This window comes from Macrotis lagotis, chromosome 1 (genome assembly GCF_037893015.1).
Source record: "Macrotis lagotis isolate mMagLag1 chromosome 1, bilby.v1.9.chrom.fasta, whole genome shotgun sequence".
NCBI classification, from domain to species: domain Eukaryota; kingdom Metazoa; phylum Chordata; class Mammalia; order Peramelemorphia; family Peramelidae; genus Macrotis; species Macrotis lagotis.
Genome location: NC_133658.1, coordinates 284,032,483 through 284,058,770, shown reverse-complemented (window position 1 = coordinate 284,058,770; position 26,288 = coordinate 284,032,483). Strand labels below are relative to the sequence as shown.

At 36.2% G+C, this 26,288-nt stretch overlaps 1 protein-coding gene across 2 annotated transcripts in view; it reads left to right on the top strand.

The window, feature by feature from the left end:
* Positions 1-26,288, top strand: part of COL5A1 (collagen type V alpha 1 chain) — a 288,050-nt gene that overhangs the window by 141,878 nt on the left and 119,884 nt on the right. For both annotated transcript variants that reach the window (XM_074210737.1, XM_074210736.1), the window contains exons 5-11: positions 2,972-3,103; positions 6,641-6,778; positions 8,287-8,517; positions 9,304-9,474; positions 9,946-10,002; positions 16,356-16,397; positions 16,716-16,778. In XM_074210737.1, the coding sequence (XP_074066838.1) occupies positions 2,972-3,103; positions 6,641-6,778; positions 8,287-8,517; positions 9,304-9,474; positions 9,946-10,002; positions 16,356-16,397; positions 16,716-16,778 (834 nt within the window). The remainder of the gene's footprint in view (positions 1-2,971; positions 3,104-6,640; positions 6,779-8,286; positions 8,518-9,303; positions 9,475-9,945; positions 10,003-16,355; positions 16,398-16,715; positions 16,779-26,288) is intronic.

The window sequence follows — 26,288 nt, the reverse complement described above, 5'->3', positions numbered from 1 at the left end:
AACTATGATATTAGTTTTTCATCTAATCTGGGGCAGAGGTGGGGTGGTGGAGTAGAGAAGACTTCAATATCATTATACAGACTTTGGGAAAAAATATGTAAAAACTAAAGATGCTGCTGAAGTGAGCTCATGGGAGTTGTGAAGCACCTCTAGTAATAATCTTTTGCTGTGCAGAAATACCAGGAAAATGGATCAAGTTCCAATCCTAGGTCTATATCTGGGTCCTTTCAAATTGAAAAGATAAAAGAGAAAAACTCAGTTCTTATCATTCTGTATGGGCTTCATCAAGTGTATTGGCAGTTCCTAAGCCTTATCTTGAAGGCAAACTCAGGATTATCAGGCAAACTACTTTTATTTTGCCCTCTAGCTCCATCTGGGAGAACAATTTCATTTTACTTAAGGAGAGGGAACTAGGATTAAGGTGACCAAAGGCTAAGGCTGAATATAAAAGTTTCCCAAATGTTAATAAAATGCTCATAAAAATTATATGTATGTATGCATGTATGTATGTATGTATATACACTCTCATTTATATACATGTATATATAAACACATTGGTTATATATAAACATATGCATATGTTTATATATGAATTTAGTTGGAAAATTTTTATGTACTGAAATGGTATGAAATGAAGCTCATATTTAACAGGAATGAGATGCTCCTGATAAATTGTGAAATTTACTTCAGTGTGTTCTAATTGTGTTCTAATATAGCTTGTTATTTACTAAGGGTCATCTGGAAATAGATTTCCTGACTTCCTGTACCCATCTATTCCTCTTCTTTCATGACTTGTTTTTTGCTGAACTACACTTGTAGTCTTCTACTAGGCACATCACATAAGAAGCCGTGAAACCCATTCCTTGCCTTCAAGTTGTTTGCAGTCTGGATGGGGTGATGGGCCTCATTCATGATGACATAATTATTGATGCCATGTGGTGATTGTGTGATCCAAGGAGCTACCTCTTGCATAAAAGCTATACAAACTCATTATGGGACTTAAGTATTTGGAGAAACCATCAATGTAAGGGATCAGATTATTTTGTAGAAGGAAATAGAAAGAAGCAGGGGATCTTTAGTTGTTGTGATGACATAAGCCACCTTTGAGATTACAGAATGGTGTATTCTATCTGGGAAAGGGACCAGACTATACCAAACATCTACCTTGTGCTAAGTATACTAGTGTTAGGATGCTGTTTGAGCAGAACAGAATTCAGGATCAGGTGGGTAAAATTAAAGAGAAGTAGGTTTGGACTGAATATGAGGGAGAACTGCTTAACAACTGAAATTCTTTCAAGTGAAATGAGCTGTGTTGGTTGTTAGTGAGTTCTTATTGCTGAAGGTTTTCAGGTAGATTCTGGATGACTATTTGTTGAGAATGGTTAAAGGAAAGTATTGTTCAGATAGAGTTTGATCTAAATGTCTGCTTATTTACTTCCAATTTTGATACTCTATTATTTTAAGCTACTATTGAATCCCATCTTAAAAAAATGTTGGATCTTGAAAGAAATGATACCTCTCCTTTTTATCTCAGGGAATTAAAGCATTCAGGTTATGGTAATGGGTTCCCTACCTTTCTGTGAACCCATAAGCTTGACTTATTTTTTTTCCTGTTCACAGCCTGAATCCTAACCCTGGATGGTCAGTTTTTCAGTAAGTGCCCCAATCACAAAGGGACAAAGTGAGAGAGTAACTGAATAACTATCTCTTCTTTCTCACCCATCAGTTTCTATCTATGCACAAAAATACTCTCTCTAGTATAGTCCCACCATTAGCATACCCATTCTTTGTGAGCTGAGTGGGTTTCTCTCAACTTTATTTCCTTTTTAAGACACAAATCCCTTTGGAACAAACAATCAGTTCAGTCCCTTAATGCCTCCTGTAGGTGAATGATACCATAACACCAGAAACTCTGCCCAAAGAGAAGAGACTTTGTAAGGGCACTTAAGGTGAGAGGGCATTTCATGGAGGAAGGGAATTAGAAAAGGAAAGAGAGGGAATTCAGGAGACTTCCCTGAAATCACAATCTTAACTTAGCTATTTCTGTTAATCTCATTATATCACTTAATCTAAGAAATGGGTAGAGTTCTGGTCTCTCAAACAAGACTTCATATACTTAACTTTCTGATCCTGGACAAGTCACAAGACTGTCATTTTCCTTCTTGCAAAATAGTACATAACTCTGAGTTGTGAAGATCACCTAACATTACTTTTATAAAAAACTTCATAAATCATATAATATTGTATAAGTGCTAGTTAGGATTGTATTTGAATATCAATCAGAAATAAAATGTAAATAGAAATTAACATAATAAGATTTATGTAATATAATAATTTTATAATAATTTAAGTTTAACAAAGTATTTTACAAATATTGTCTCATTTAATTCTTATAACAACCCTGTAAGATAGGTGTTATTATAATTTTACAGATAAGGAAATTGAGGCAGACAAGTGGTTAAGTGACTTACTTAGGTCCATAAAATCATAAGTGTCTGAAGTCAGATTTGAACTTGAGTCTTCCTGACTATAAATTCACTGCTGTTTGCATTGTACCGCTTAACTTCTTCTTTCTACTAGTTTAGACATACTGGACAGTCTGTCAGGAGTAGTGTGAGATTCCTCATAACTCTAAATTCATGATCATTCAGTTCTTCATCGGCAAATTAGGAATTAAAATACCTATAGAGGCAAGGTAGCTACTTATAGTGTGGGGCACGCTTACAGAAAAACAAAACAAATCAAAACCTGACTTTTAATCTGCCCTCTGATAATATGTGTGGACCCTGGACAAGTCAAGTGCCTTGGGCAGCGCTTTAGGGTTTCTCTTCCAAGTTATGGACATTGGTGGAGATATTTTCTGCATAGTCCTTTCAAAAATGAGATACTGTTTTGTAAAATTTGAAGGACCATCTAAATGTCAACCATTACTCACAGCTTTTCCCTCCTTCTCTCTTTCTTTTTTTCCTAGGGTGATATCCAGCAGCTTCTTATCATCCCTGATGCCAGAGCGGCTTATGATTACTGCGAACACTACAGCCCGGATTGTGATACTGCTGTTCCAGACACCCCACAGTCTCAGGACCCCAACCCAGATGAATATGTAAGAAGAGACTATCCTACCCCCATTCTCTGGATACTTTTATACCCTTTAGCATTCTTAGGAACTTAGAGTAGCTCTGAGATCTTATTTGCATCCATATTTATACTTGATGAATACATAAGAAGACTGTTCTGTTCTAACCCTCTGGATACTTCTTAATCCACTTAACATCTTTAGGGATTTGAGTATCTCTGAGATATTGAGTCCATCCACTCTTTTGAAATCTGGAGAGGAATGATTTACAGTTATTAATAATATATAACAATTGAGGCTTCCTTGAAATTGTACCATGCTATGAATTCATTGCATGATATTAATCAGGTCACGTTTCCTTTCTGAGCATCAGATTCTTCATCTTTAAAATAAAATGTTAACACAAGTCTATGTCTAAGATCCCTTTCAACTATAAATCTATGATCCTGTGAAAGTCTGTGTTTATCCAAGTGATAAATTATGGGGTGACAAGTCACTTCAAAAGAGGTCTATTCATATTAAGAAAAAAGTCTTTTCAGAGAATGAACTTAAATAGCAAGTTCTTTCCAGTACATTTAAATTCGGGCCTAGTGGTATCATAACACTATGAAGTGTGCTCAGAGGTCATGGTTTGATATTTCCTATTTATGAGACTGGTGAGTAACTGAACTTCTCAGAAGCTTAATTTACTCATCTATAAAATGGGAATAATAGCACTTACCATAATAAATTTTATCAAAATTGCTTTTTTTCAAGAATATATATAATTTTGAGCTATCTTTTATTAAATAAATTTAAGTACAACTTTAAAAAAACCATGACTTTTGGTCAGAGACCCTCATGCATAATTTTGATCAGCTTCCTTGCTACTCAGCAGAAGGAAGCAAAACTAACCCTAGGGCCAGGAGAAATTCAACAATTGATAGCAGAGAGATTTTTTTAAAAATACACAACAACAGGAACAACAGCAACAAAACAGGCATAGTTGTATATTGATATCCAAAGAGCTATCTTTATGTCACTTGATAAGCTCTTGTTGATGATCATATCTTAAAACCCTTCACAATCCTCTGCCTTTGTCCTGCACATTTGCAATGTGAAGTTTAAAGGGAAAAGATCAAAAGTTTCCATGAGTATGAAAATTCATGAGAAGTGGAAACTGAAGTCTAAAGTTTTGAATGGATAAACCCAAGGTCATGGCTATAGTCAGTAGCAGAACTATGAGGAAAACCCAGGTCATCTCATTTAAAATCTACTTCCTGTAACCTCTAAAGCTGAGTTTAGAAACTGCAGACATTTTTCTCTTCCCCTTCTTCCTGAGGCTTCTCTCCATATTCTTTACCAGCTTAGGCCACAATATAAAAGGATGGTGGTAGGTGCCTAAGGCAGCAATCATTTTGCATGTCCCTCAATCCAATGAGTGCTTCTGGTTTTCATTGTAGCTGACAAAACAACCAGTATCTCCTGGAAAACTACAGAAGTTTGTTGTTATGGTTATTGTTGTTGTGTTTGCAGTTTAATTTTAGAAATGTCTTACCAAGCAGTCCCATTCAACCTATAGTATCATATTCTTTTTCCTTTCCACCACCCCTTCAATATATGTCATTTGGTTTTATCAAAGAAATTTCTTTTAGAACTTTACAATGCTTCCACACAATAAGTATTATTAAATGCTTCTGTACTCTTTTGTGAGAGATTGTGGAACATACAACTTTTTGTGGGAGATAAAAAATTTAGTTAAGACATGTCCCTGCCCTTAAGAACCTTAAAGCATCGACACAGATGACCATAGTGCATACCATTCCATAATAAGATGAAAGTTTAGAGTAGAGTAGTGGGTTCTGGAGACATAAAAATCAGTAGAATAACTTTTTAGGATCTTTATATAAGTGATAGATAGGGGCAGCTAGGTGATGCAGTGGATAGAGAGAGCACTGGCCCTGGAGACAGAAGGACCTGAGTTCAAATTCAGCCTCAGACAATAATTATGTATCTGTGTGACCCTGGGCAAGACATTTAATCCCCATTGCCTTGCAAAAACAAAAAAAATTAAAAAATAAAGGTGATAAATCATTTAGCCATTAACCTTTCTTTACACTCCTCTAAATTCTTTCCTAGTCTTTATCAATGAATATGCATTTTTTTCATAGTTAAAATCAGCATATATAAATGTAAATATATGTGCATGCTATCTTATTTTTTTACCTTTAAAATTTTTTAGATTCTTTAGATTTCTTAAGAGAATTCATCCTATTATTGAACTTCTCTGATTGGTAGAAAGTTCATTGATTGAGTTAAAACAAGTTTCCCATCTTAGAACTAAAAAACTAGTGGTCTAATTATTTCCTCAGAATTCATATGGAATACATTTACTCAGAATTCATATGGAATACATTTCTTCAGACACACTTCATCTTTTTGGGGTTCCAGTCCTGACTCAATCACCCATATATTATAGACAATAAATTGAATTGAATGTATCTCATAAAAATGTGGTACTAAGAATTCAATAAAACACTCTCTACAGGGTCTGACCAAAGCATAAGATACCTATTTGGTTTCCTGTTAAACAGAGTTTTATTTTTAGTCAAAAGAGAATTAATTTAAATAACTATTGTTCATATATATATATATATATATATATATATATATACACACATACATACATACATACATTTTTATAGAAAGAAAAATAGACAGATGGATAGTAATATTCAGAGGAAACATGATCTAATGGATTCAATGTTGGACTTTGGCAGAAAGAAGACCTGGGGGGTAGCTAGGTGGTGCAGTGGATAGAGGACCAGCCCTGCAGTCAGGAATACCTGAGTTCAAATCTGGTCTCAGACACTTAATAATTACCTAGCTGTGTGGCCTTGGCAAGTCATATAACCCCATTGCCTTGCAGAAAAAATAAAAAGAAAGAAAGAAAGAAGAGCTGGGTTTGAATCTCACTTCAGACTTTTGCCATGTTTATATACTATTGAGCATGTTATTTTGTTCCTCCTTTGTTTCTTCATCTGTAAAATTAGGTTTTGGAAGAAAGTAAAAATTTCTTCCAGCTCAAAATGAGTCACTAGAGAATGCCCTTAAATAACAAGTTCCTCACCATATATTTGCAATTATACCCAGTGATGCCATGGTACTATGAGGATGATATTCAAAATTTGGGGTCTGAGACTTCTAGTTATAAGACTGGACCAGTAACTGTATATTTCAAAAGCTTAATTTGCTCTTCTGTAAAATAGCAAATAGTGTTATGATTTTATGATTCCATGAGCCTCTAATCCTGTAAAAGAACTTATTTCCAACTCTAGGCTGCTTTAGAAAGACAAGATATGGTTTCATCTTACTTGTGCTTATAACTTAAGGTGTATACTTTTCATTTTTTTAACATGACAATGAATTTATTAATTAACCCTTGACCTTGCTAAAACAAAAACAACAAACAAAAAAGTTTTTAAAATCCTCTAAAATGAAATTTCCCTTGGCCCTAAAAAGCAGAGATGTTTCTTCCAGATGACCTTATCTTCTCAAAATCTTCCTAATGTGATTTCTTTGCAGTATCCTGAAGGAGAGGGAGATGGTGAGACATATTATTATGAATATCCATACTATGAAGACCCTGATGACCCAGGAAAAGTCCCAACCCCCACCAAAAAACCAGTTGAAGCTGCTAGAGAAGCTACAGAAATTGCTGAGGTATGGGCCAGATGGAGGGAGGGGTGAAGGCCAATCTCCTCTCATGTTTCTGTTTAGAGTTTTTCTGACAATAGAATTCTAAACATTTTGGGGACCTGAGCACAATGTGAAGAGAGTTTTAAAAAACAAGAACCTTTGTCTAGGTGTAAAGCTGTGCAAAGTACATGTGGATGGTAACTGTGTATTGTCCCATTTGACAGGCTATGTTGATGTTTGTGAACTATCTGCCTTTATTCATGAGTCAGTGAAATGTTTTAACTTAGAGTTTGTCAGAGTTAGGTTTGAGTGAGATGGGAGAGGGGAAGGGGACATTGATTGTTTGGGATATGACAATGAATAGTATTGTGAAACTCATAAGAAATAATGCAAGTAAAATATTTTTAAAGTCTTAAATACTATGTAAATCATTATTATTGTGATTATTAATTATAACAGTCTGATGACTTCTCTCCTCAGTCTTCTATTACATTTCTGCTGAACTCAGGTATTATTTTAGATCAATACTAGGTGTATTTGTAAATATTTGTAAATATTTTAAAATTTAAATTTAAAAATTAAAAAAATCCTTCTCCAGAAGAGTGTATATATACATATATATGCATATATATATATATACTTATACATATGTATATACATATGCACACAATCTTAAGTTTAATATGCATTACTAATACTTTCTTAGCTCTAGATAAACTAGAAAACAGTAGACCAAAGTAAAATTTGTAGCAAAAGATGCTCACTTGGAAAAATTGAACAGTCTTATTCATTGTTCAGTTGGATCTAGCTCCCTTATACAATTGGATTTAAACATCTATCATTGTCCAGGTAATAAATAGTAAGAAAAGGCAAAGTGGAGTTCTTTGAGTAAAGAGTGTTGTAAAAAGTCTGTCGATGAAAGTCAGGAGACTTGTGTTGTAGTCTTCATTCTGCCATTAGTGAAATGTTAATACTAGGCAAATCTTTCCTCTTTTCTAGGCCTCATTTTTCCCATCTTGTAAAACAAGTCCTGAGGCTTCATTCAAATCTAATATTCTTTGGTTTTCCAGATTAAAAAAAAACAATTTCCACAATAAACATTTCTATGATTAGCTTGAATAGCATTCCATCCCTGTCTGCCTTGTCTCCTGCTCACAGATCTGTTTGAACAATAGTTCCCTGGAAATATTTAGCTAGTGCAGTAGATAGAGCTCTCGGCCCAAAAGCAGCAGACCTGAATTCATATCCAGCTTCAAAAACTGTGTGGCCCTGAGAAAATTGCTGCCTCAGTTTCCTCAACTGTAAAAAGAAATAATAGCAACACATATCTTTCAAAATTGCTGTGAGGAATAAATGAAATAATCATGAAGCATTTAGCACAATACTGGCACAAAAAGACAAGAATTTGTGATGGTTTCTTTTATCTCCAGTTCTCTGAGTTATATCTCAATAATTTAATAATTATGTGACTATTTATATCTCTTGCATGTGCCTCCTGGGTAACAGTATTTTGATGTACACCTGACTATTAGGAGCAGACACCACCTCCAACAGATGCACCACCAGTCCCTGAAACCAATGACAAAGAGGACCCAAACCTGGGAGGGAGTGACTATGAGTATGGACCCATCAATGAGGAATACTACACACCACCCCCTTATGAGGATCTCTATGATGGAGTTGATAGCCCTGACCAACCCACTGATACTGTTGGAGGAGCTGAAATTCCCACTAGCACTGTTATCATCACCAATTCTACCAACGTAACTTCTGTTCTGTTATTTTTCAATCTAGCTCAGGTCAAGGGGGGAGGTAGCTGGTCATATATATATATATATATATATATATATATATACATATATACACACACATATATATGTACATATATATATGTATATATATATGGAAAATGGCATACAGGATTGTGGTTTTGTCATTGACTCACACTATTTTGACACTTGGTAATTCCTGTGCATCAATGTCCTCCTCTGTAAAATGGGCAAAACGATCTTGTTCTCCCAACCTCGCAAGTTTCTATGAGGATCAGTTAAGTAGTAAATGTAAAGTTTTTCATCAGTCATAAAGTCTATATGTTATCAAGAGCAGATGAGTGAGAAAATATATAGAAAAATCAAGGCCTATAAAAATTTAAGGTATTAATAGAAAAATAATTTTAGAATACGTACTTTTGACATGGGTGGCAGGATAGAACAATAGAAAGAGAACAGGCTCTTAGATCAGCCTGTAGCTCAGAATCTAGAGGCTGGCACATCCTACCTCTGCCACTTACTCATTGTATGACTTTGGACAAGTATCTTAACCTCCAGGGACCTCTATTTCCTTAACGATAGAATGAGGGGGTTGGACAAGTTGGTCTTTAAAGTCCCTTTCAGCTCTAGAGCTGTGAGTTGTCATATCTTGCTTCTTTCTCCTTCAGGGGAGAGGCGAATGCCACAAGAGTGGCAGTTTCAGGTATTAGTTTCATTCCTATAATATGAGGGGATCAGACCAGATGACCTTGCTGTGTTTTTTATTATTGCTTTCTTTAGACTGGACCATTCCCAGACCCAGATCAAGGCAGAGATGGAACAGACAACGATTTTACTGAGGAAATTATTAAGGACCTTGATAATTACTATGATCCCTATTTTGATCCTACCATCTCCCCTTCAGAGATTGGACCTGGGATGCCTGCAAACCAAGATACAATTTTTGAAGGGGTGAGAATGTCATAATTATTTCTCAAATCTTTTTTAGGAAAGAATAATTCTTTCCTGCCTGAACTTTGTTACTAATAGTTTCCTTCAGAAGACATGAATCCTACACATATATGTGTGAATATATACATATATAAAAATTATGTATATTTTATGTTATGTATATTATGATATGCTTTAATATAATGATTCATATGATATAATGTGATATATGCTATGATATGACAATATAATTAATATAATATGATATAGTATATAACATGTCATGTAATATGTCTTTATTATAAAATATGCTCATTAAATATCACATTAAAGCTTAGCTTTCTGAATCTACAGTTAAACATTCCCTTTTATCTGTCATGTAAAATGGACCATACATATAACCATGTAAAAGAGACTCCATGGATAGCACTTTATTTCATCTTCATGTGTTTCTGTGGATATGCTGTTTTTCATATATTTCATATATTCTAGATTGGAGGACCCAGAGGTGAAAAAGGACAAAAGGGAGAGCCTGCAATCATTGAACCAGTAAGCATACTTTCCATCTTCCTTAAAACTCACTGGGAGGGTTTACTACCCCAAATGATCTCTCCTTCATTGGAAGATGATGCCATCAGAGGAGCTGGTGGCTCTTTTTGAGAGTTTGTCATTATAAACATGCAAACCATCAACATATTATGCCCTAAAATCCTAATTTCAATGTATGAGAAGAATGCATTTTAATGAAACAACACATGAGGAATCTCCCAAGTACACAATAAATTCCTCAGAATGGGAAAAAGTATACCCAGTGTCATGTAACAAACTTGAATATTCTAAAAGTACTGCCTATAGGGAAAACATGTAGGGGAGATCCTGAGACCCAGAATAATTGATTGACAGAATTTTCTTGGGATCTGTTTCTGACTTTCAGTTGACTTCTTTCAATTTACCTAATCTGGTCTTATTATATACCCTGGAACATTCTCTATGTCTCTACTACTATCCATCCTCCATTCCCATCTTGACTTCTTCTATCTCTATCTCCATGGACATGTGATTTTCCATTCTTAGAATGAACTCCCCCATCCCTAATTTCCTTACATTCATCTACTGAAGTCCCTCGTCTTTCAAGGGCCAACTCAGGTACTATCACTTCTAAGAAGCAATCCTTTTCCTCCATAAATTAAAGTGATTTATCTCTCCTTGAATTTTTTTGTAGTTCTTGGGCTGGACATTTCCTTTGCTTTTAAGTATCTTTCTCTTGAACCATAATTATCTGAGTCCTTGACTTTTTCTACATTATATTGTAAATTCCAGAGACCAGAGTTAATGTGGTATCTACCTTTGCATCATCAACACATAGCATGGTGCTAGATATGGCATGTACTTCATGAGTTTTCATTGGGCTGAATTAGTTATTGAAATTATTATTTGAAAAGTGACATGATAAGCACTGTTGGGGGGATTACCAGAGAAGTATAAGACATAGTTCCTCCTGTCAATGAATTCATAATAAAGTTAGAAAAATAACACTTTTCTATATGGTCCTAGAACCTTCCTTTGAGTATCAATGGACCAATTGTTTGTGACTTTGGAGGGTAGTAGGGGGTAGCTGAGCAAAAGGGCCTAGGATGAGGACTGCAGACCTTCTGAAATCTTCAGCATTCCTTAGCAGTTGTGGTCAGACCCTCTGTAGACTAAGAAGCTGGAGGAATGGTGCCAAGTAACTCAGAACACTGGGCGTGGCCTCTTGGAGCTTCCACAATGGGAGTGCCGGCCTTGGGTTAAGTCTGCTTGGGGCTAGGGAGCTGAAAAGTTGAGAGGGAGCCAGGATTACAGAGTCCATCCATCCTGCCACGTTTCACTTTCAGTAGGGGATGGTAGATGGCTTCCATTGCAAAGGAGATCAGCAATAGAACTTGGGACTAGGTTTTTGAATAGCATTGCCATGGAAACAATGTCAAAGTGTGTCTCCTGGGTCCAAAGAGCCCACTTTGTGATTCAAAAATTTCCCCAAACATTGGCTAGAACTTGAAACTCTCTGCTTTCATATATTAGTGTCCTGAATTTGAAAGTGAAGATATGATTTTTGAATACCATTTCTGCTACTTACTACCTGTAAGACATTGAACAGCTCCCTTCCTAAGCCTCACTTTCCTCATCAGCAAAATGAGAGTTGGACTAAGTAAACCTCCAAGGTCTGTTCCAGTTCCAAATCTAGGATCATCTGACTTATATTGTCTTCTCTTGCTTTATCAATTCTATGCTCTCATGATCAAATTATGTTCCTTCTCTTTTGGGGTTCCTTATTAGACTCTATGACCATCTCAAGCACACTCAGATTGTTCTACACTCCTCCTAGTCTCTGTGTTGGACTATGTCACATGGAATCTAGCTTCTGCCCAGGAGGGAAGTCAAACCCAAAAGGCATATTTTCAATGTAGGTTTTTGCTAGTTACCTCTGAAAAGAAGGAAGGAAGGAAGGAAGGGGAGAGAGAGAGAGGAAGGGAAAGAAGCAGTGAAAGAAAAAAGAGGAAAGGTGAGGAAGGAAGAAAGAAAGAAAGAAAGAAAGAAAGAAAGAAAGAAAGAAAGAAAGAAAGAAAGAAAGAAACAAACAAACAAACAAACAAACAAACAAACAAACAAACACACACACAAACAAACAAACAAACATTTATAAAGGCCCTTTATGTACCAAGCACTATCAAACACTTTTTATAATTTATCTCATTTGATCTTCACAACTACAGTAGGTATTTTTATTTCTCATTTTACAGTTGAGAAAATTGAGGCAGATGGGGGTTAAATGTTATGTCTATGGTCACACAGCTTGTCAATGTCTGAGGCCTGATCTAAATTAAGAATTTTGAAGCTCAGTGATATATCTTTTATACCACCCTGGAACCTCCAGAGATGGGAGCTAAGAAGATTGAATGAGAAGTTCTCATCTTGATAGTAATTTATCTGACTAGTAAGTACAAGAATTTCAATCCAAGGTGTAAAACCAGAGCAGGAGACACAGAAACATCTGCTTGGCCTATTCTCCATTTGTCTTTAGACTTCTTATAATAAAGGGTGTATTTTCTCTTTGAAGACCTTTAAGAAATATTCTTAATAGTGTTGTGTGTCCCATACGTTTTTGGCAGTTTGGTCAAACCTGTAGACCACTTTCCAGAATCAGGTTTTGAAATGCATAAAGTAAAATACTGGGGATTTTCAAATAAAGCATTATAGTATTAAGCTAAGCTTAAAACCACAGTAAGAATTTTGAGAAAACCAGTATTAAAATAAAGGTAACAAAATAAAATTAAAAGAATTTCACAGATGCCAAGTTAAGAAATTCTGTCTTGAATTGGTTTGAGCAACCCAGGTCTAATGTCAAGCTTGATGCCCCCAAGGAACATATAACTCTTATTTGACTGAACTAAATTCTAGTTCCTGTTATTCCTGCAAGACATCTGTCCCTGAGGGCTGTGTCTTTTCATAACCCTCAGATTGTAGTCTACTAGGGGTATTCCCTCTCCCTACCCGAGACAATCCTTCAGGGTTTTGGAAAGTAACTAGGCCTTTTTGGAGCAGAGGTATGCAAAAAAGTTGAAAGAAAATAGTAAAAAAAAAAATTGTAAACTGCCCCCATGCTGTCCAGTTTGAAAAATTGCAATGGAAATGGGCCTGGGGTAGGGGGTGGGGAACTGTAATCAGCTCAAGTAGGATCATCCCAAAAGAATTTGGCTTGTGGACCTAGTTTCAAACACTAGCATCTACTGCCAGAAAGGAAACAAGACCAAATGTTGCTTCTCCCTCTTCTGGGCTGCTCATTAGAAAGCTTAGATTTGCTCAATCTCTTCCCAGTTGCAACATGTTGGATTCTCTTTGATAGAACTTGCCCTTGACTTTTGATTGCTTCCTTGGGGTCCCCATTGCTACCATGAATGGTCAAACTAAATAGGGATGTACAGTGTAACTTGTAAAATCATGAGGATTATCCTTGTCCCTGAGTAATGAGATTAGTTTCAATCAAGGATTATTGACTTAATGCTATCATATGATAACATTAGGAAAAGCACCCAGATTATTTTCTTTTGAATTATTCATATAACTATCTAGTCCTCTGTTTAGAGAAAAAGATATGGCTTCTGGGGTTAGGAAATATAATGGAGGTGCTAGGGACTCTAACTAGGGAGTATTATCTTTTGGAAGTAAAATTAGAGAAAGTGGCAGACAGTAGCGGATTGAAAGATAAAACTGCAAAAGTAGAAGCAAAAATGTATATATGAAAATGCATTTCAACTTATTTTTTTAAATGACCATATGGATTCACTTAAAGCAAACTTTTCCTCCCCCTAGTTCTCAGCAATGGCTTCTTGAAATGTGGCTCCTTCTTCTCCACCCCCATCCAACTTGCCCCCTTGATCAGTCCCATTGGAAGAGATAATATAAACAGTTAGAATTTATCAACCTGGAGTTTCTCCAGATGTCCCTGAAGTCTTAGCTCCATATAAACAGATTGCTGAATCCTGAGAGATGCCAAGAATGCTTGTATCATGAATTAGCTAATCAGGGCTTTCCCTTCTTCATTCTTTCTCTCCCCCCCACCACCCTTTTCCATGTCCCTAACCATTTCCCCACAAACACAATACGAATCTCTAATCTTAACTTTTCCTCTTAAGCCATGAATCACATGACTACCTGCTGGATGAGTCAGAAAGTCCCCTCCATTTTTACAGGGGATAGTTTTTTTAATGTTTCCCATATAGATGCAGTACCTGGCAGGGCTTTCTGGAAGGCAATTTGATTCCTTATAAGGGCACACTGCTCAACTAAGCAGAGGCAAATTTATGAGAAGCAGGCTGAAATCTAGAGGCATTGTGCTTCCCAAGGAAAGTCCTCCAGGGATGGGAGACGTCCTAATTATTTTGATTTTCAAAAGCACAAAGACTTCTATTCCCATCTCTCTGGAATAGCAAACCTTTCCACACTTATCTCTACTATCCCCAGAACTGTATTCTGATCAGTAGGAAGAGCCATCAGATGCTATTTGGAATTGAACTCTCTGCTATTCTTTCACTGGGATCTACATTGTTTTCTGGCCATTGTTTTCTGCCATCTTTCTGTTCTAAATGTTTATTTAATAACTAGTTGCTAACGTTCATTAAGAGTGGTTAGCACATTCCAGTGATTATATTTGTTGAACTTGCCTATGTATGATCATGTATTTTCAAAATACTATTTTAGTATGCTATGAACTCAATTGAATGTAGTCTCCATTTGGGAAGTGGAAAAACACTAAGCTAGGAACAGAAATATCATTGAAAGGATATTTGGACTCCTTTATTTTTTATTTATTTAAAATATTTGTTATAAACTATTTAATACTCAAGAAGTATTAAAAATTACCTATGTAATCAAACCCATTATAAAAAAATTAAATCTAGACTATTTGCATTTTGATCTTAAGATGAAGGGAAAAGTAAGAATAATCATTATGCTCCAGGTTTCCTTCTTTTTTCCTGTCCATGAACTTCTAAATATTTGTGTCCATTTTCCCTTTTCTTCTTTATTATAGTCATTGTTCATCCTCTTCTAATTTTGATTTCTTTGCTTTATATAACTTTATGTATCTTTTCATTTTTCTTTATACTGTTTGTACTTATCAGTTTATGTTATTATAGTATACCATTATATTGATATATCACAATTTATTTGCCTATTCCCTAGTTGTCAGATGAGGCCTCACATTATCAACAAATACAAGTCAAAAGAAAATTAGATTATTAATGAAGGGAAAGGGGAGGAGCTTGTCCAAATCACTGTATTTGGGTTTCAGTTTCTCCATTTGTAAAATGAAGGAATTAAACCAGATGGTTTCTAAGGTCTCTTATAGTTCTTAGATTCTGTCTTCTGATAGTTTGGGTTCTAAGATCTCTTCTTGCACTGCCACTCTACAAACTAACATTCTATTGTTTAAAGTTCTTTCTAGAGTTGCCATTATATGGTGCATAATAAGGCCCTTTCTAGCTCTGATATTCTTTGCTCTAATGTTTTGTGTCCTAAAATCCCTTCATGCGCTAAAAAATGGAACTCCACAGACAAAAATCTAACTTATTTCTCCTCCTCATCCTCTAGGAAGGGAGACAAAGTCACTCACAGTGATGAACATCCTTTTATTCTTTTTCTTCCCTTTCTTTCTATTTCTGGCCCTGAGCCATCATGAATGACCTTTCCATCAACCCTAACCTCCGAGAAGCCCCTTGTCCTGGGATAAAGTGTAATCTGATCCCTCAGACTTCCTTCTCTCCAGGCCTGTGCTATAGTTCATTTTCATCCAGAAGTGGGAAGCAACTGGACTAAAAGAGAGTCCAGGGAGGGTGGGAACAAAAGATTTGGATTGAAAAGTTGGGGATCTTGTGTAAAGACAGATGTGGATTCCTCTGACTACAGAAAGATCTCATTTCTCTCTTTGGATTTTAAAGAATTTATCATTTTTTTTTCTACCAGGAAAGGAAACCTGCTAGTCTAGTGATTAGTATTCTGCAGATTCATGTTATAAAAATGGATTAATATGTGCATAAAAACCATAGCACAACAATATATTATACCCCACCTACCACAGTCCCTTAATTACAGAGATACATGTGGCAAATCACTGCATAGAACTCAGAAGGGGAGACAATGGAAACCACTAGAGACGTTTTAACCATGTGGTTGGGTTGGGGAGACAGCCCTGTCCTTCAGTCTCCAGAGGTATCCCTAGCCACTGGCAACCATCCACACTGGTCTCAGAAACCCTTAGTGGCTATTGCCTCTTGGAGATGGAATGGAGGTGGGGGGGGGGGGGCAAGGGGAGGGTATGTGTCTCGTGGCTTCAGAATTCCCTATTTTTTTTGTTTCTTTTTCAGGGAATGCTTATCGAAGGTCCTCCTGGCCCAGAAGGCCCTGCTGTAAGTAGCAAACTGCATCTGTTCTGTTGCTGGGATGTTAATGGAGATTCTTCTCCATGTCGATTGGAGCAAATTGAGGAGCAAGAAATGATGAGCTTTAGAAATCTTGTATTTCTATTTCCTAGGAAGGAGATGAGAAAAGGAAAACCATGGAAATGGGTAGAAAGGCTACTCTGGCCTTTCTGGGGGGAAAAAAAAATAAATCTCTAAATTTCTTCCCTCATTGTTCTTTGCCACTGAGTGAATGAGAAAGGGGTCAGTATAAGAGTTTTAGTGTGCAGCTGGATGACTCTATTCTTCTTTCATATTACTTGTCAGGGGCTTCCAGGACCTCCAGGAACAGCTGGCCCAACAGGTCAAGTGGGTGATCCTGGAGAGAGGGTAAGTCTGATTTAACTCTGTTTTCTTGGGTTCATTAATTCATCCATTTAATAAGAACTTCTTAAGAGAACTGTACTAAACTCTAGGAAATGTTTATAAATAAGAGGCTATCTTTAATCTTAATAAAACTCCTAGTCTATCAGAAGAAATGAGACAAAAGGCCTCTATGTTGCACTATCACATGAAAGAAAGATCACTTGCAGCTAAAGGAATCAGGGAGGCTTCTTGGAAGTAGAGGTTTATTTGAATATCTCTTACCTGTGTTTCGGATTGCTTCTCTCAAGTGTTGGGATTGGAATGATTCTGGTGGAAAACACTATCCACTAGTTCTGCTTTAATGAGCTAGATTTGGGCTAACTTGTAAAAGTACAGTGGCAGTGACACAGCCCTAGTTAATACCTATAGGAGCAATGTTGGGTTGGAAATCACAGATCGACTGTCCTACTTTACTGCATTTAATTCCCCCTACTTCCTCTGGGGAATTTATCATTGGCCCCAATAACTCACTTCATCTCTCTTTGGTTATTAAAAACACTCATTTCCTGAGCCCCAGGACAAATCAGTACTTTTTTTCATGTAAATACCTTGAGAGTAAGAGATGAATTTCTAAATCGACTTTTTCCTACCAGTAGGGGAAAAAAGGAAATTAGGTTATCGTATGACATCCCCTATCTCTCCCACCCACCACATACACACACACACACACACACACACACAGAGAGAGAGAGAGAGAGAGAGAGAGAGAGAGAGAGAGAGAGAGAGACTCTTCCATGGTTCATTTCTCCATAACATATTCCTGTAGGTAGTAGCAGTAGCCACAATTTAGGTCTGACATCTAGTGGGGCTGAGAAATATTGCATTATTATGATTTTTTCCCTTCCCATTTCACATGAAGTGAGTGTAGTCATATTAACAGGTCACAAGGAGTCTGAGGTATGTTTGATACCCAAAGGTCTAGGCTTTGAGTACCAAGATTTCTCTATGGAAGAAATCTGATTTGTCCCATGGCAAGGTTTTGGGTAGTATTAAATCCTTCATGTGTGAGATTCATATTCAAGATGCATTGCATTTTTTAGAAGCTATGAATTACCATTTGAGAATTTTTTGTTTTGAATTGTTAAATATTCCCTTGTATGAAATTATGTGCTAGTCATTATGGGAAAGAAAAAAAATATGACTTTACTGCAAAGCCTGCTCTAAGGTGTTCATGGTCTAAATGAAAACAAGAAGCACATACTCATCTAAAGAAACAATAACACATAATTTGGATGTTGTAGGATATTCAAGAAAGGCAAGATGGCTTGGAAGGTATTAAATGTAATCCTTACCTTCAACAAGATTATACTTTATTTGGAGAAGACAAGACTGTAGCTAACAAAAGCCCAAATTGTTTAATCTAGACAATAAATGCCACAGGAATTCAGAAGGAGAAATGAGTGTGAATGCTACATTTATTAGGGAAGGTTTTATGGAAAAGTTAGGTAAGGTTATGCTCTAGCTTGATTGTTTGAATAGATGGAAGAAGGTGAAGTGGTTTTTTCCAGAAAGTTTGTCATAGGATTATCCAAGTTCTGATAGTAGTGCAGGTCCATGTGGAGCAAACAGTGGAAAGGAAGTTAGTGATAGAATAAATAGAGCTGGGTTCCTATTTCAACTGAAATCTTTACTCTGTGACCCTTGGGCAATTCATCTGACATCTATGGGATTTCATTTCATTATCTATAAAATAAGGAAATTAGCTAAAATGACCTTGTTCCTCCCTGTTCTAATTCTATGATACATATAATCTTACATTCTCTGATTGCCAGTTTCTAATCTGGAAGTGCTGAGGTCTGGTTAACATGTGCCTTTAGACATTTTGGTGTGAACGTGTATTTCTGTGTGGCACTATCTGCCACATCAGAGGACTTGGAAGGCTAGACTAGCCAAGCTTGAGAGACTGTCTCTGTTATACAGCTTATCCAAATCTGCCCACACTTCTCTTGGCTCTGTACCCTGATATTCCCAGACTTCTCCACAGACTCAAGCATCCATGCAAACAAACAAATATCTACAGCAAGGGAATCACAAAGTCTTGATGGAGTCTCTAATGAGCATTACCAACCTGTGAGGATTCCCTTATGTTCTTGGAGAACCAAATTCCTCTGCCAGAAGACATTTGATTTTATTAAAGGAAACCCTGGGTAAGGGCCTATGTCTTTGAGTTAATTTGGTGCCCATGAGAGGTGCTAAAGAATAACAGAGACCCTCTGTGACTGAGCATGGGGAGCCAACTTTTCTTTCTCTGCTGCAATAGCTATGGAATGATGGATTTATGTTCACTAATTCTGATCATTAAGGTCTTGAGGATATATATCATTGGATTATAAATCTAGAGCTAAAAGGGACTCAGAGGCCATCCAGTTCAACACAAGTAACTTGCCCAAGGTCAAATAGATAGTAGCATCAGAGATAGGATTTGAACCAAGTCATCTGACCCCAAAGCTGTTTTCTTTTCACTGTAGCATGCTTCTTATACAGGTAATTGTGATAAAATGATATTTTTTTGTTGACTGGAACAGAACTCACAATTTGATTTCTTGCCAGCAATAATCTGGTCTCTTTTTGCCTTTGGGACTGGAGTCTCTGACAATATGCAGAGAAGTGAGGTAAGAAATTGCAGCACAACACCAAGGCCTACTCTGGATGTCTCACTGGGACTTGTAAAACTGTGATTTTGCATACCTGTATCCAGATACAACAGTTGGAATATTTCTGATTGAAGAAATTTATTTAGCAAAGGAGCATCCTAGGTTTAAAGTAGTCTACTCAGTCCAGAGGTCAATGAAACAGAGAGAGAATGTATGTTTAGGTATATACTATCCTTCTTAGATAAGCCATCCTATGTGGGTTTGTATAATGAAGGCAGTAAAGCCTATAAGGCACTGGTGCTGCCTCCCATCCCCCACTACATATTATAAGCACCTTCAGGGCCACATATCTATCCTTCAGGACCACATTTAAGTCCATCATCCTTGGTTATTTCTTATTAACTCATCACTAAGTTTTAGAGTTGGACTTATCATAGGAAGTTTGAAGTGAAAGGGTGCTAAAAATGATCCAGTCCAATCCCTTAATTTTATGAATTAAGTCAATGCTTAGAGAGCACCAAGGTCACAGGGAAGGGTAGAAATAGGCAAAACAAAATCTCTAACTCCCATCTCATAGTCCTTATTATCTGAATTAAAGGGAATTCCTTTGTTAAACATATACTGCTGGATGATAGCTTTTTATGGAAGAGTTTTATTTTGTGTATTTATGCCCCCTTTTCCCAGACTAGACTATTGTTACTTAAAAGGAGGGACTATGTCTCAAACTGCTGTCACCCTCACTACCTTGCATTTAGAAGGGGCTCTGTGAATGTTGGTTAGTTGATTGGCAAAGTCAGACCTGATGAAAATACTAGAAGACCTGGGGCAAGATGTATTCCAGATTTTAGGATTCCACAATTCAATCCAAAAATATTTATTTATTTATTTATTTACTTATCTATCTATCTATCTATCTATCTATCTATCTATTTGTTTGTTTATTCATTTATTTATTTAGCAAGCAGTCCTTGTCATTATATCATAATCCCTTATGCCTATATGTCCATTTATTCACCAAACACTTATTAAATGTCTATACAGAGAACTGTAAACAGTAGTATTGGGAGATATATAGAGAAATAATATGATCCCCATAGTCATGAATTTATTTTATAGTCTAGCAGAAGGATAAAAACAAACATGAATAACTAGGATAAAAGGATTGTTTGATAAATGCATTAGAGAAGAACAAAGAAAATATTACTTAAGGGCCATGGAGAAGAATTATTATTGGCACCACAGTTGTCAGGGAAAGATTGAGATGGCATTTAAGTTGGGCTTTAAAAGATGGCTAGGATTCAGTGGGTAAAGAAAGGGTGGGACGCCTTACTAAGCACAGGGTACCCAGACTCACACAGAGTAGTTAAAAAGTTCCTACAGAGGGTAGTTACATGAAAAAAAGACTAGGAAATGTAAAGAGAGGGGTGTTGAATTGTGAAAAGACTTGATTGCCAGGCAAAGGGAGTATGAACTTTGCCAAAGGAGTTGAACTTTGTAGGTAGCAGGGAACCACTAAAGATTTTTGAATAGAAGAGTGGCCTAACCATATCTCTGAATTTGAAAAAAAAAGAATTCAGCATTGATGTGAGGGATGGATTATGGAATGGAGAGAGTGGAGACAGGAAAATTTGTCAGAAAAGAATTGCAATAGTCCTCAGGAGCAGGGCTTGTTTTAGAGTGCTAGCAGTAGGAATAAAGAATTAGAAATTGCTTCAAGAGAGATTGAACCCATCATTCATGCATTCATTCATGCAAGAGGTCCCTGAGATAAAACTCCTCCCTACACACACTACACACACACACACACACACACACACACACACACACACACACACACAAACACACGCAGAGAGAGAGAGAGAGAGAGAGAGAGAGAGAGAGTTAAAAACATATCTTTTAATGTTTTTATTTTCAGTTATATCTAACCTTTCATGGTCCCAATTGCAGTTTTCTTGGCAAAGATACTGGAATGATTTTCCATTTCCATTTCCAGCTCATTTTACAGATGAAGAAGTAGAGGCAAATAGAGTTAAATGATTTATTTGTTCAGGGTCACACAGGTCTGAGACTGGGTTTCAACTCAGAAAGCTGAATCTTCCTGACTCCAGACCAAACCTTCTATCCAACTATGCCAGCTAGCTGTTCCTTATCTTGTATACTTAATCCTTAACAATCAAGAATTATAACTGATGGTATGCCTTCAATATATAATCTCTTCTGCTAGTATTTTCATTTTACCTCTCTTCTTTATCATTACGTCCTATAAGGAAACTGATATTAAACTGGGTATCATCCCCTTTGACCAGGCTGTCTTAACCTCAACTCTGTGGCCAAGAGGAATCTAAGGGTGAAGAAATCTGGTCTTGGCTACTGAATTCATTTGGGGGTCAGATGACTCTTTTATTGTAATACTGCCTGGAATTGTTTCTTTCAGTATGAATGCAAATCACTATTGCATTTTCATGGACAAACACCTCTAATAGATTTCCTATATATGAATATTGACAAAGCAGTTAACAGAATCTGAAATCATTAGAGCTCTGAGTGTTCACAAAGTATGGATGACATTTGCAAAGACTCCAGAATTTGACAACTCATCAGCAGTTTGCCAGTCTGCTCTATTTATTGAGCATTGAGCATGTAGAGAAAGACCCTGTACTAGCCTCACCATTATGCTGGGAAGACGGTGGTGGGTTATAGAGAAAATAAAATCTCCCAGTGTTAGAGATAATGGAGAACTAGCCACTGGCAGCTTTAACTAACATTAATAATTAATTAATAAGAATTTCTGCCATCAACAGTCTTGTGATTTAGTTGGCAGAGATGAAGCACACATTTACAAAATGATATTAGACATTTGAGAATTGATTAGATTTCTGAAGGTGCAGCCCCTGCCCCCCATCTCCAGACATAACCCTCTGCTCCAGTTGGAGCAGAATTCTGATTTGGAAGGTAGCATTAACATTACTTTGATGGCTACTGTGTGTCCTAATAGTGAATTATTGCCCTCTTGATCATCCTTTTAACAACATTCACCAGTTGTTACCAGCAGTCTGAAATAGCAAATTGTCAATAAAGTCTTTTTTTCCTAGAATGATAGGATTAGATTGAATTTTTTTTGAAAATGTAAGCACAGTGTTTTTGTAGCTCTATAGTTCATTGAGTGTGTTAAGTTTTCCATTAAAAAGAATCAAGCTTATTTATCATCTAATTAAGTCTTGGAAGATCAAATTGGCATTGGTTAACTGCTGTGATGTGACCTCCATGAAAGATTTAGGATAATCATCACAGCTTGTCCATTCCTCATATACTTAATGTATTTTGGTTGAAATAATCATGTTCCTGAGACTAGTGAAATCACTGAAAGTTACACTTCCCTTTACCCTGACTCTTCACCACCAATCTCATCCTTTGTATGTCACTGACTGGAATTAGACATAAAAATATTCTCTTGTAAGAATGAACTAGTACCCAAGATCCTTTCATAATATAGTTACCTGAAAGGAGACTTTCCTCTAGACAAAGATTTTATATAAATTCCATGAAAAAATGAAATATGTAATTATTATTATCATTATTAGCCCTGGGGATGGAATAAGGAAACAACTACTCTCCTTCCATCAGACAAGGAGGGGACTAGGGGTGTTGGATGCTGTATACACTGTCGCTAATACCCTAGTTGATTTTGCTAAACTACTTACCTTTATTCCAAGGAAAGGCTCATAAGAGGTAGATGCCCCTTCCCATTTTTACTGTTAAATGTATGACTCTGGGAATGTCACTTAACCTCTGGGCGTTAATTTCCTGATAGGTAAAATAAAGGTGTTGGATTCAATGGCTTCCAATGTTTCTTCTAGTCTATATCTTTGATTCTGTGATTGTGATTCTGTGATTCTGTCTTATGCCAAGGATGTGCTGAATCTAGCTCTATTGGGCTGATCACTAAATTTTCAGTGTAAGAATTTATACATTAGAAATTTTTTCTAATTAGAATTTAGAATTTTCTAATTAGAAATTAGAAACAAAATATATATTTTCAAATGTTACAAGTAAGGACTTAATTTATGGCTTTGTCAATTACCTAGACTTGAGAATGTGATAGGGGAAAATGTTAATAATGCAAAAATAAACTGTAAAATGTGTGATATGTTTACTCCCCACCCCAAATCTGGTTATTAAATATAAAACAGCAATTCCCTGTTATTAGATAATTATAAATCTGTAGAAATTCATGCTTTTCTTTTTTTTTCTTTCTGCCAATCTATTTCCCTAACAGACCACATAGACTCATTGCCAAAGAAAGTCAAGTATAGCAGAATTTCTCTGCTCATTGCTACATGAATTCAGTTACTGTGGGTGAAATCACATTCTCTGAAATATAATGAATACAGATGGCAAAAACCTGATATAGTACATGGAGCAGATGTAAAACCCAGTTTCTCTGACAGACACAAGCTTTATGATAAGAAAAACAGTTCCCATTTCTGTCATTCTTTAGGATTTTCAAGTATTTTCCACACAATATTTCTGTGTTGTTATCCCTATTGTACAGATGAGAAAACTAAGGTACAGAATATCTAAAATAGCTTGCCTAGCACCATACAACCCACATAACTGTATGCCCCCAAACAGAGTAGGATCTGACCTTGTTAAATCCTCTCACCCCTAGACCAGTCTTCTTTCCACTGAAACCTAGTTGCTTCCTTTATATACAGGGATCTTATTGTATAATGAATCCCTTGGTGACTGGCCTCCCCAGTTTGCTGGTTCGAGGTCCTGGAGCTCAGCTTCAAGGCTATTTCAGCATAAAAAGGGGTTGGTTGATTTATGTGCAGTCAGTATCTGGCATGTACTATATTAGTTTTGAAAATAACTACAGGCTTGTGAATAACAGTTTATGCTGGGTTAGTAGTATACAGTTCATTTATTTCATTGTGCCTCTACCTTCTGGGAGTAAGTCATGCTGGTAAAGTAAATATGTGGATTAATAAATGTTTGAGACTTATTTACAAAGTTATACAAAAAGTGTTTTATAAACACATTTATCAGGCTCCACCAAAAATGGTGTAAGAATAGGAGAAACAATAATATTTCTTATAGATGATACATATATATATATATATATAAATATATGTATATAGATATAGATTTTTGAGGTTCATAGTTTGGTCCAAGTAGATGCTTCTTTCACCATGAAGATTACTAAGCCAACTATGACTGAACAGATAATCTTAATGATTTGCCCTGAGGAGTGGGGAGAAATCATACTTATATCTCTTTTGTTGGACTACTGCTCTAGTGTACCTAGTACCTCAGAGCTAGAAAAAATCTTAGAGCACAGCCAATCTCAATCTTTTATTTTAGCCAGGAGGAAACTGAGACCAATAGAAGAGGAAGTGACTCCCCTAAAGAAATACAATTAAGAAGTGGTAGAAACAAGACTAGGATGCAGGTCTTTTGATTCTTATCCCTCTGCATTCTCATTATCCAGCACTGATTTTCAAGCCCAAGCTAGCCTAACCCTTAAACAACATATATCATCTCTCACTAGATCTGTATTTTAAGCCTTTCTACATTATTCAGACTAGGCTGTAATCAGCAGATATCATTTTTGAGATTGCAGAATTATCTCCATGTCATGATAAAACATTGAAGGAAAATCTTAGTTAAGATATAGAAAAATATTTATGACTACATAATACATATGATGTAATATAACATAACATAGTATAACATAACATAAGCCATAGAATAATAAAATTGAAACTTTCACGCATCTAGCCCCTGAGTTTACAGATGTTGACCTGAACTGTGCATATTTCAGATATCTGCTTGGGGAGAATTTGCTTTCATCTTTTCCCATTTCCCTAAGAAAAAATTTGAGAGAATGGGGTTTGTTGGAGAGAAGGTAAATGGATTTGAGAGAAAGTCTATTGTTCTGTTCTCCAGAGATCTCACACAGATGTAAACACAGATTGATGCAGGAGATTCAGAGGTTATGAGGTTAGCAACAAATTGGTCATGTCACTTTGGGTAGGTCTTTAACTTTCTTGAATTGTGCTTAAAGGGATATGATAGAATATTTTCAAGAATATAAAACAATGAACTTTTCTAACAAGATCTATTAACATGTTGTTCAGTAGAAGTCATTTGAGGAACTGCTTTAATAAAATTAAAATATTAAATGTTTAATAGTAATACTTGGGTTATTTGCACAGAAAAGAGTGCCTTGAAAAGAGTGGTGGACTTTCCGATAAAAGATCCTATAGAAAGTAGCATGAATTTCACAAAGCACAGAATTCTCTAATCATATAAGAGTATAAACAGGATAATCCAGACTTAGTATAGCTGGAGTTGGGGGAGGGGTGCCAAATATTGTAGGTTCATGGATTTAGAACTGGAAGGAATCTTAGAAGTCATTCAGTAAAATTCCTGAGAAGTTAAGTGACTTTCCCAAAGTCATACAGTTAACTGACAGGGTCAGAGATTGAACTCAGGACTCTGACTTCCAATCTGAGTGATCCTTCTACTGTGGTTGTTCAGTCATTTTTCAGTCTTATTTGACTCTTTATGACCCTTTTTGGGGTTTTCTTGGCAAAGATACTACAGTGGTTTGCTTATTCATTCTCCAACTCATTTTCTAGATGAGGAAAGTTAGTCAGGCAAACAGGGTTAAGTGACTTGTCCAAGGTCACACAGCTGGTAAATTTCTGAGACTGGATTTAAACTTAGGAAAATAAGTCTTCCTGAATTCAAGTATGGGCCTCTATCCATTGTGGGACCCAGTACATATTTTCTAGCCTTTTATTTGGGGACATGTAAGTTTGTTTCTTGTAATCCCTGGAGTTTATTGCAAAGAAAGCCATTGGAATTCCAAATT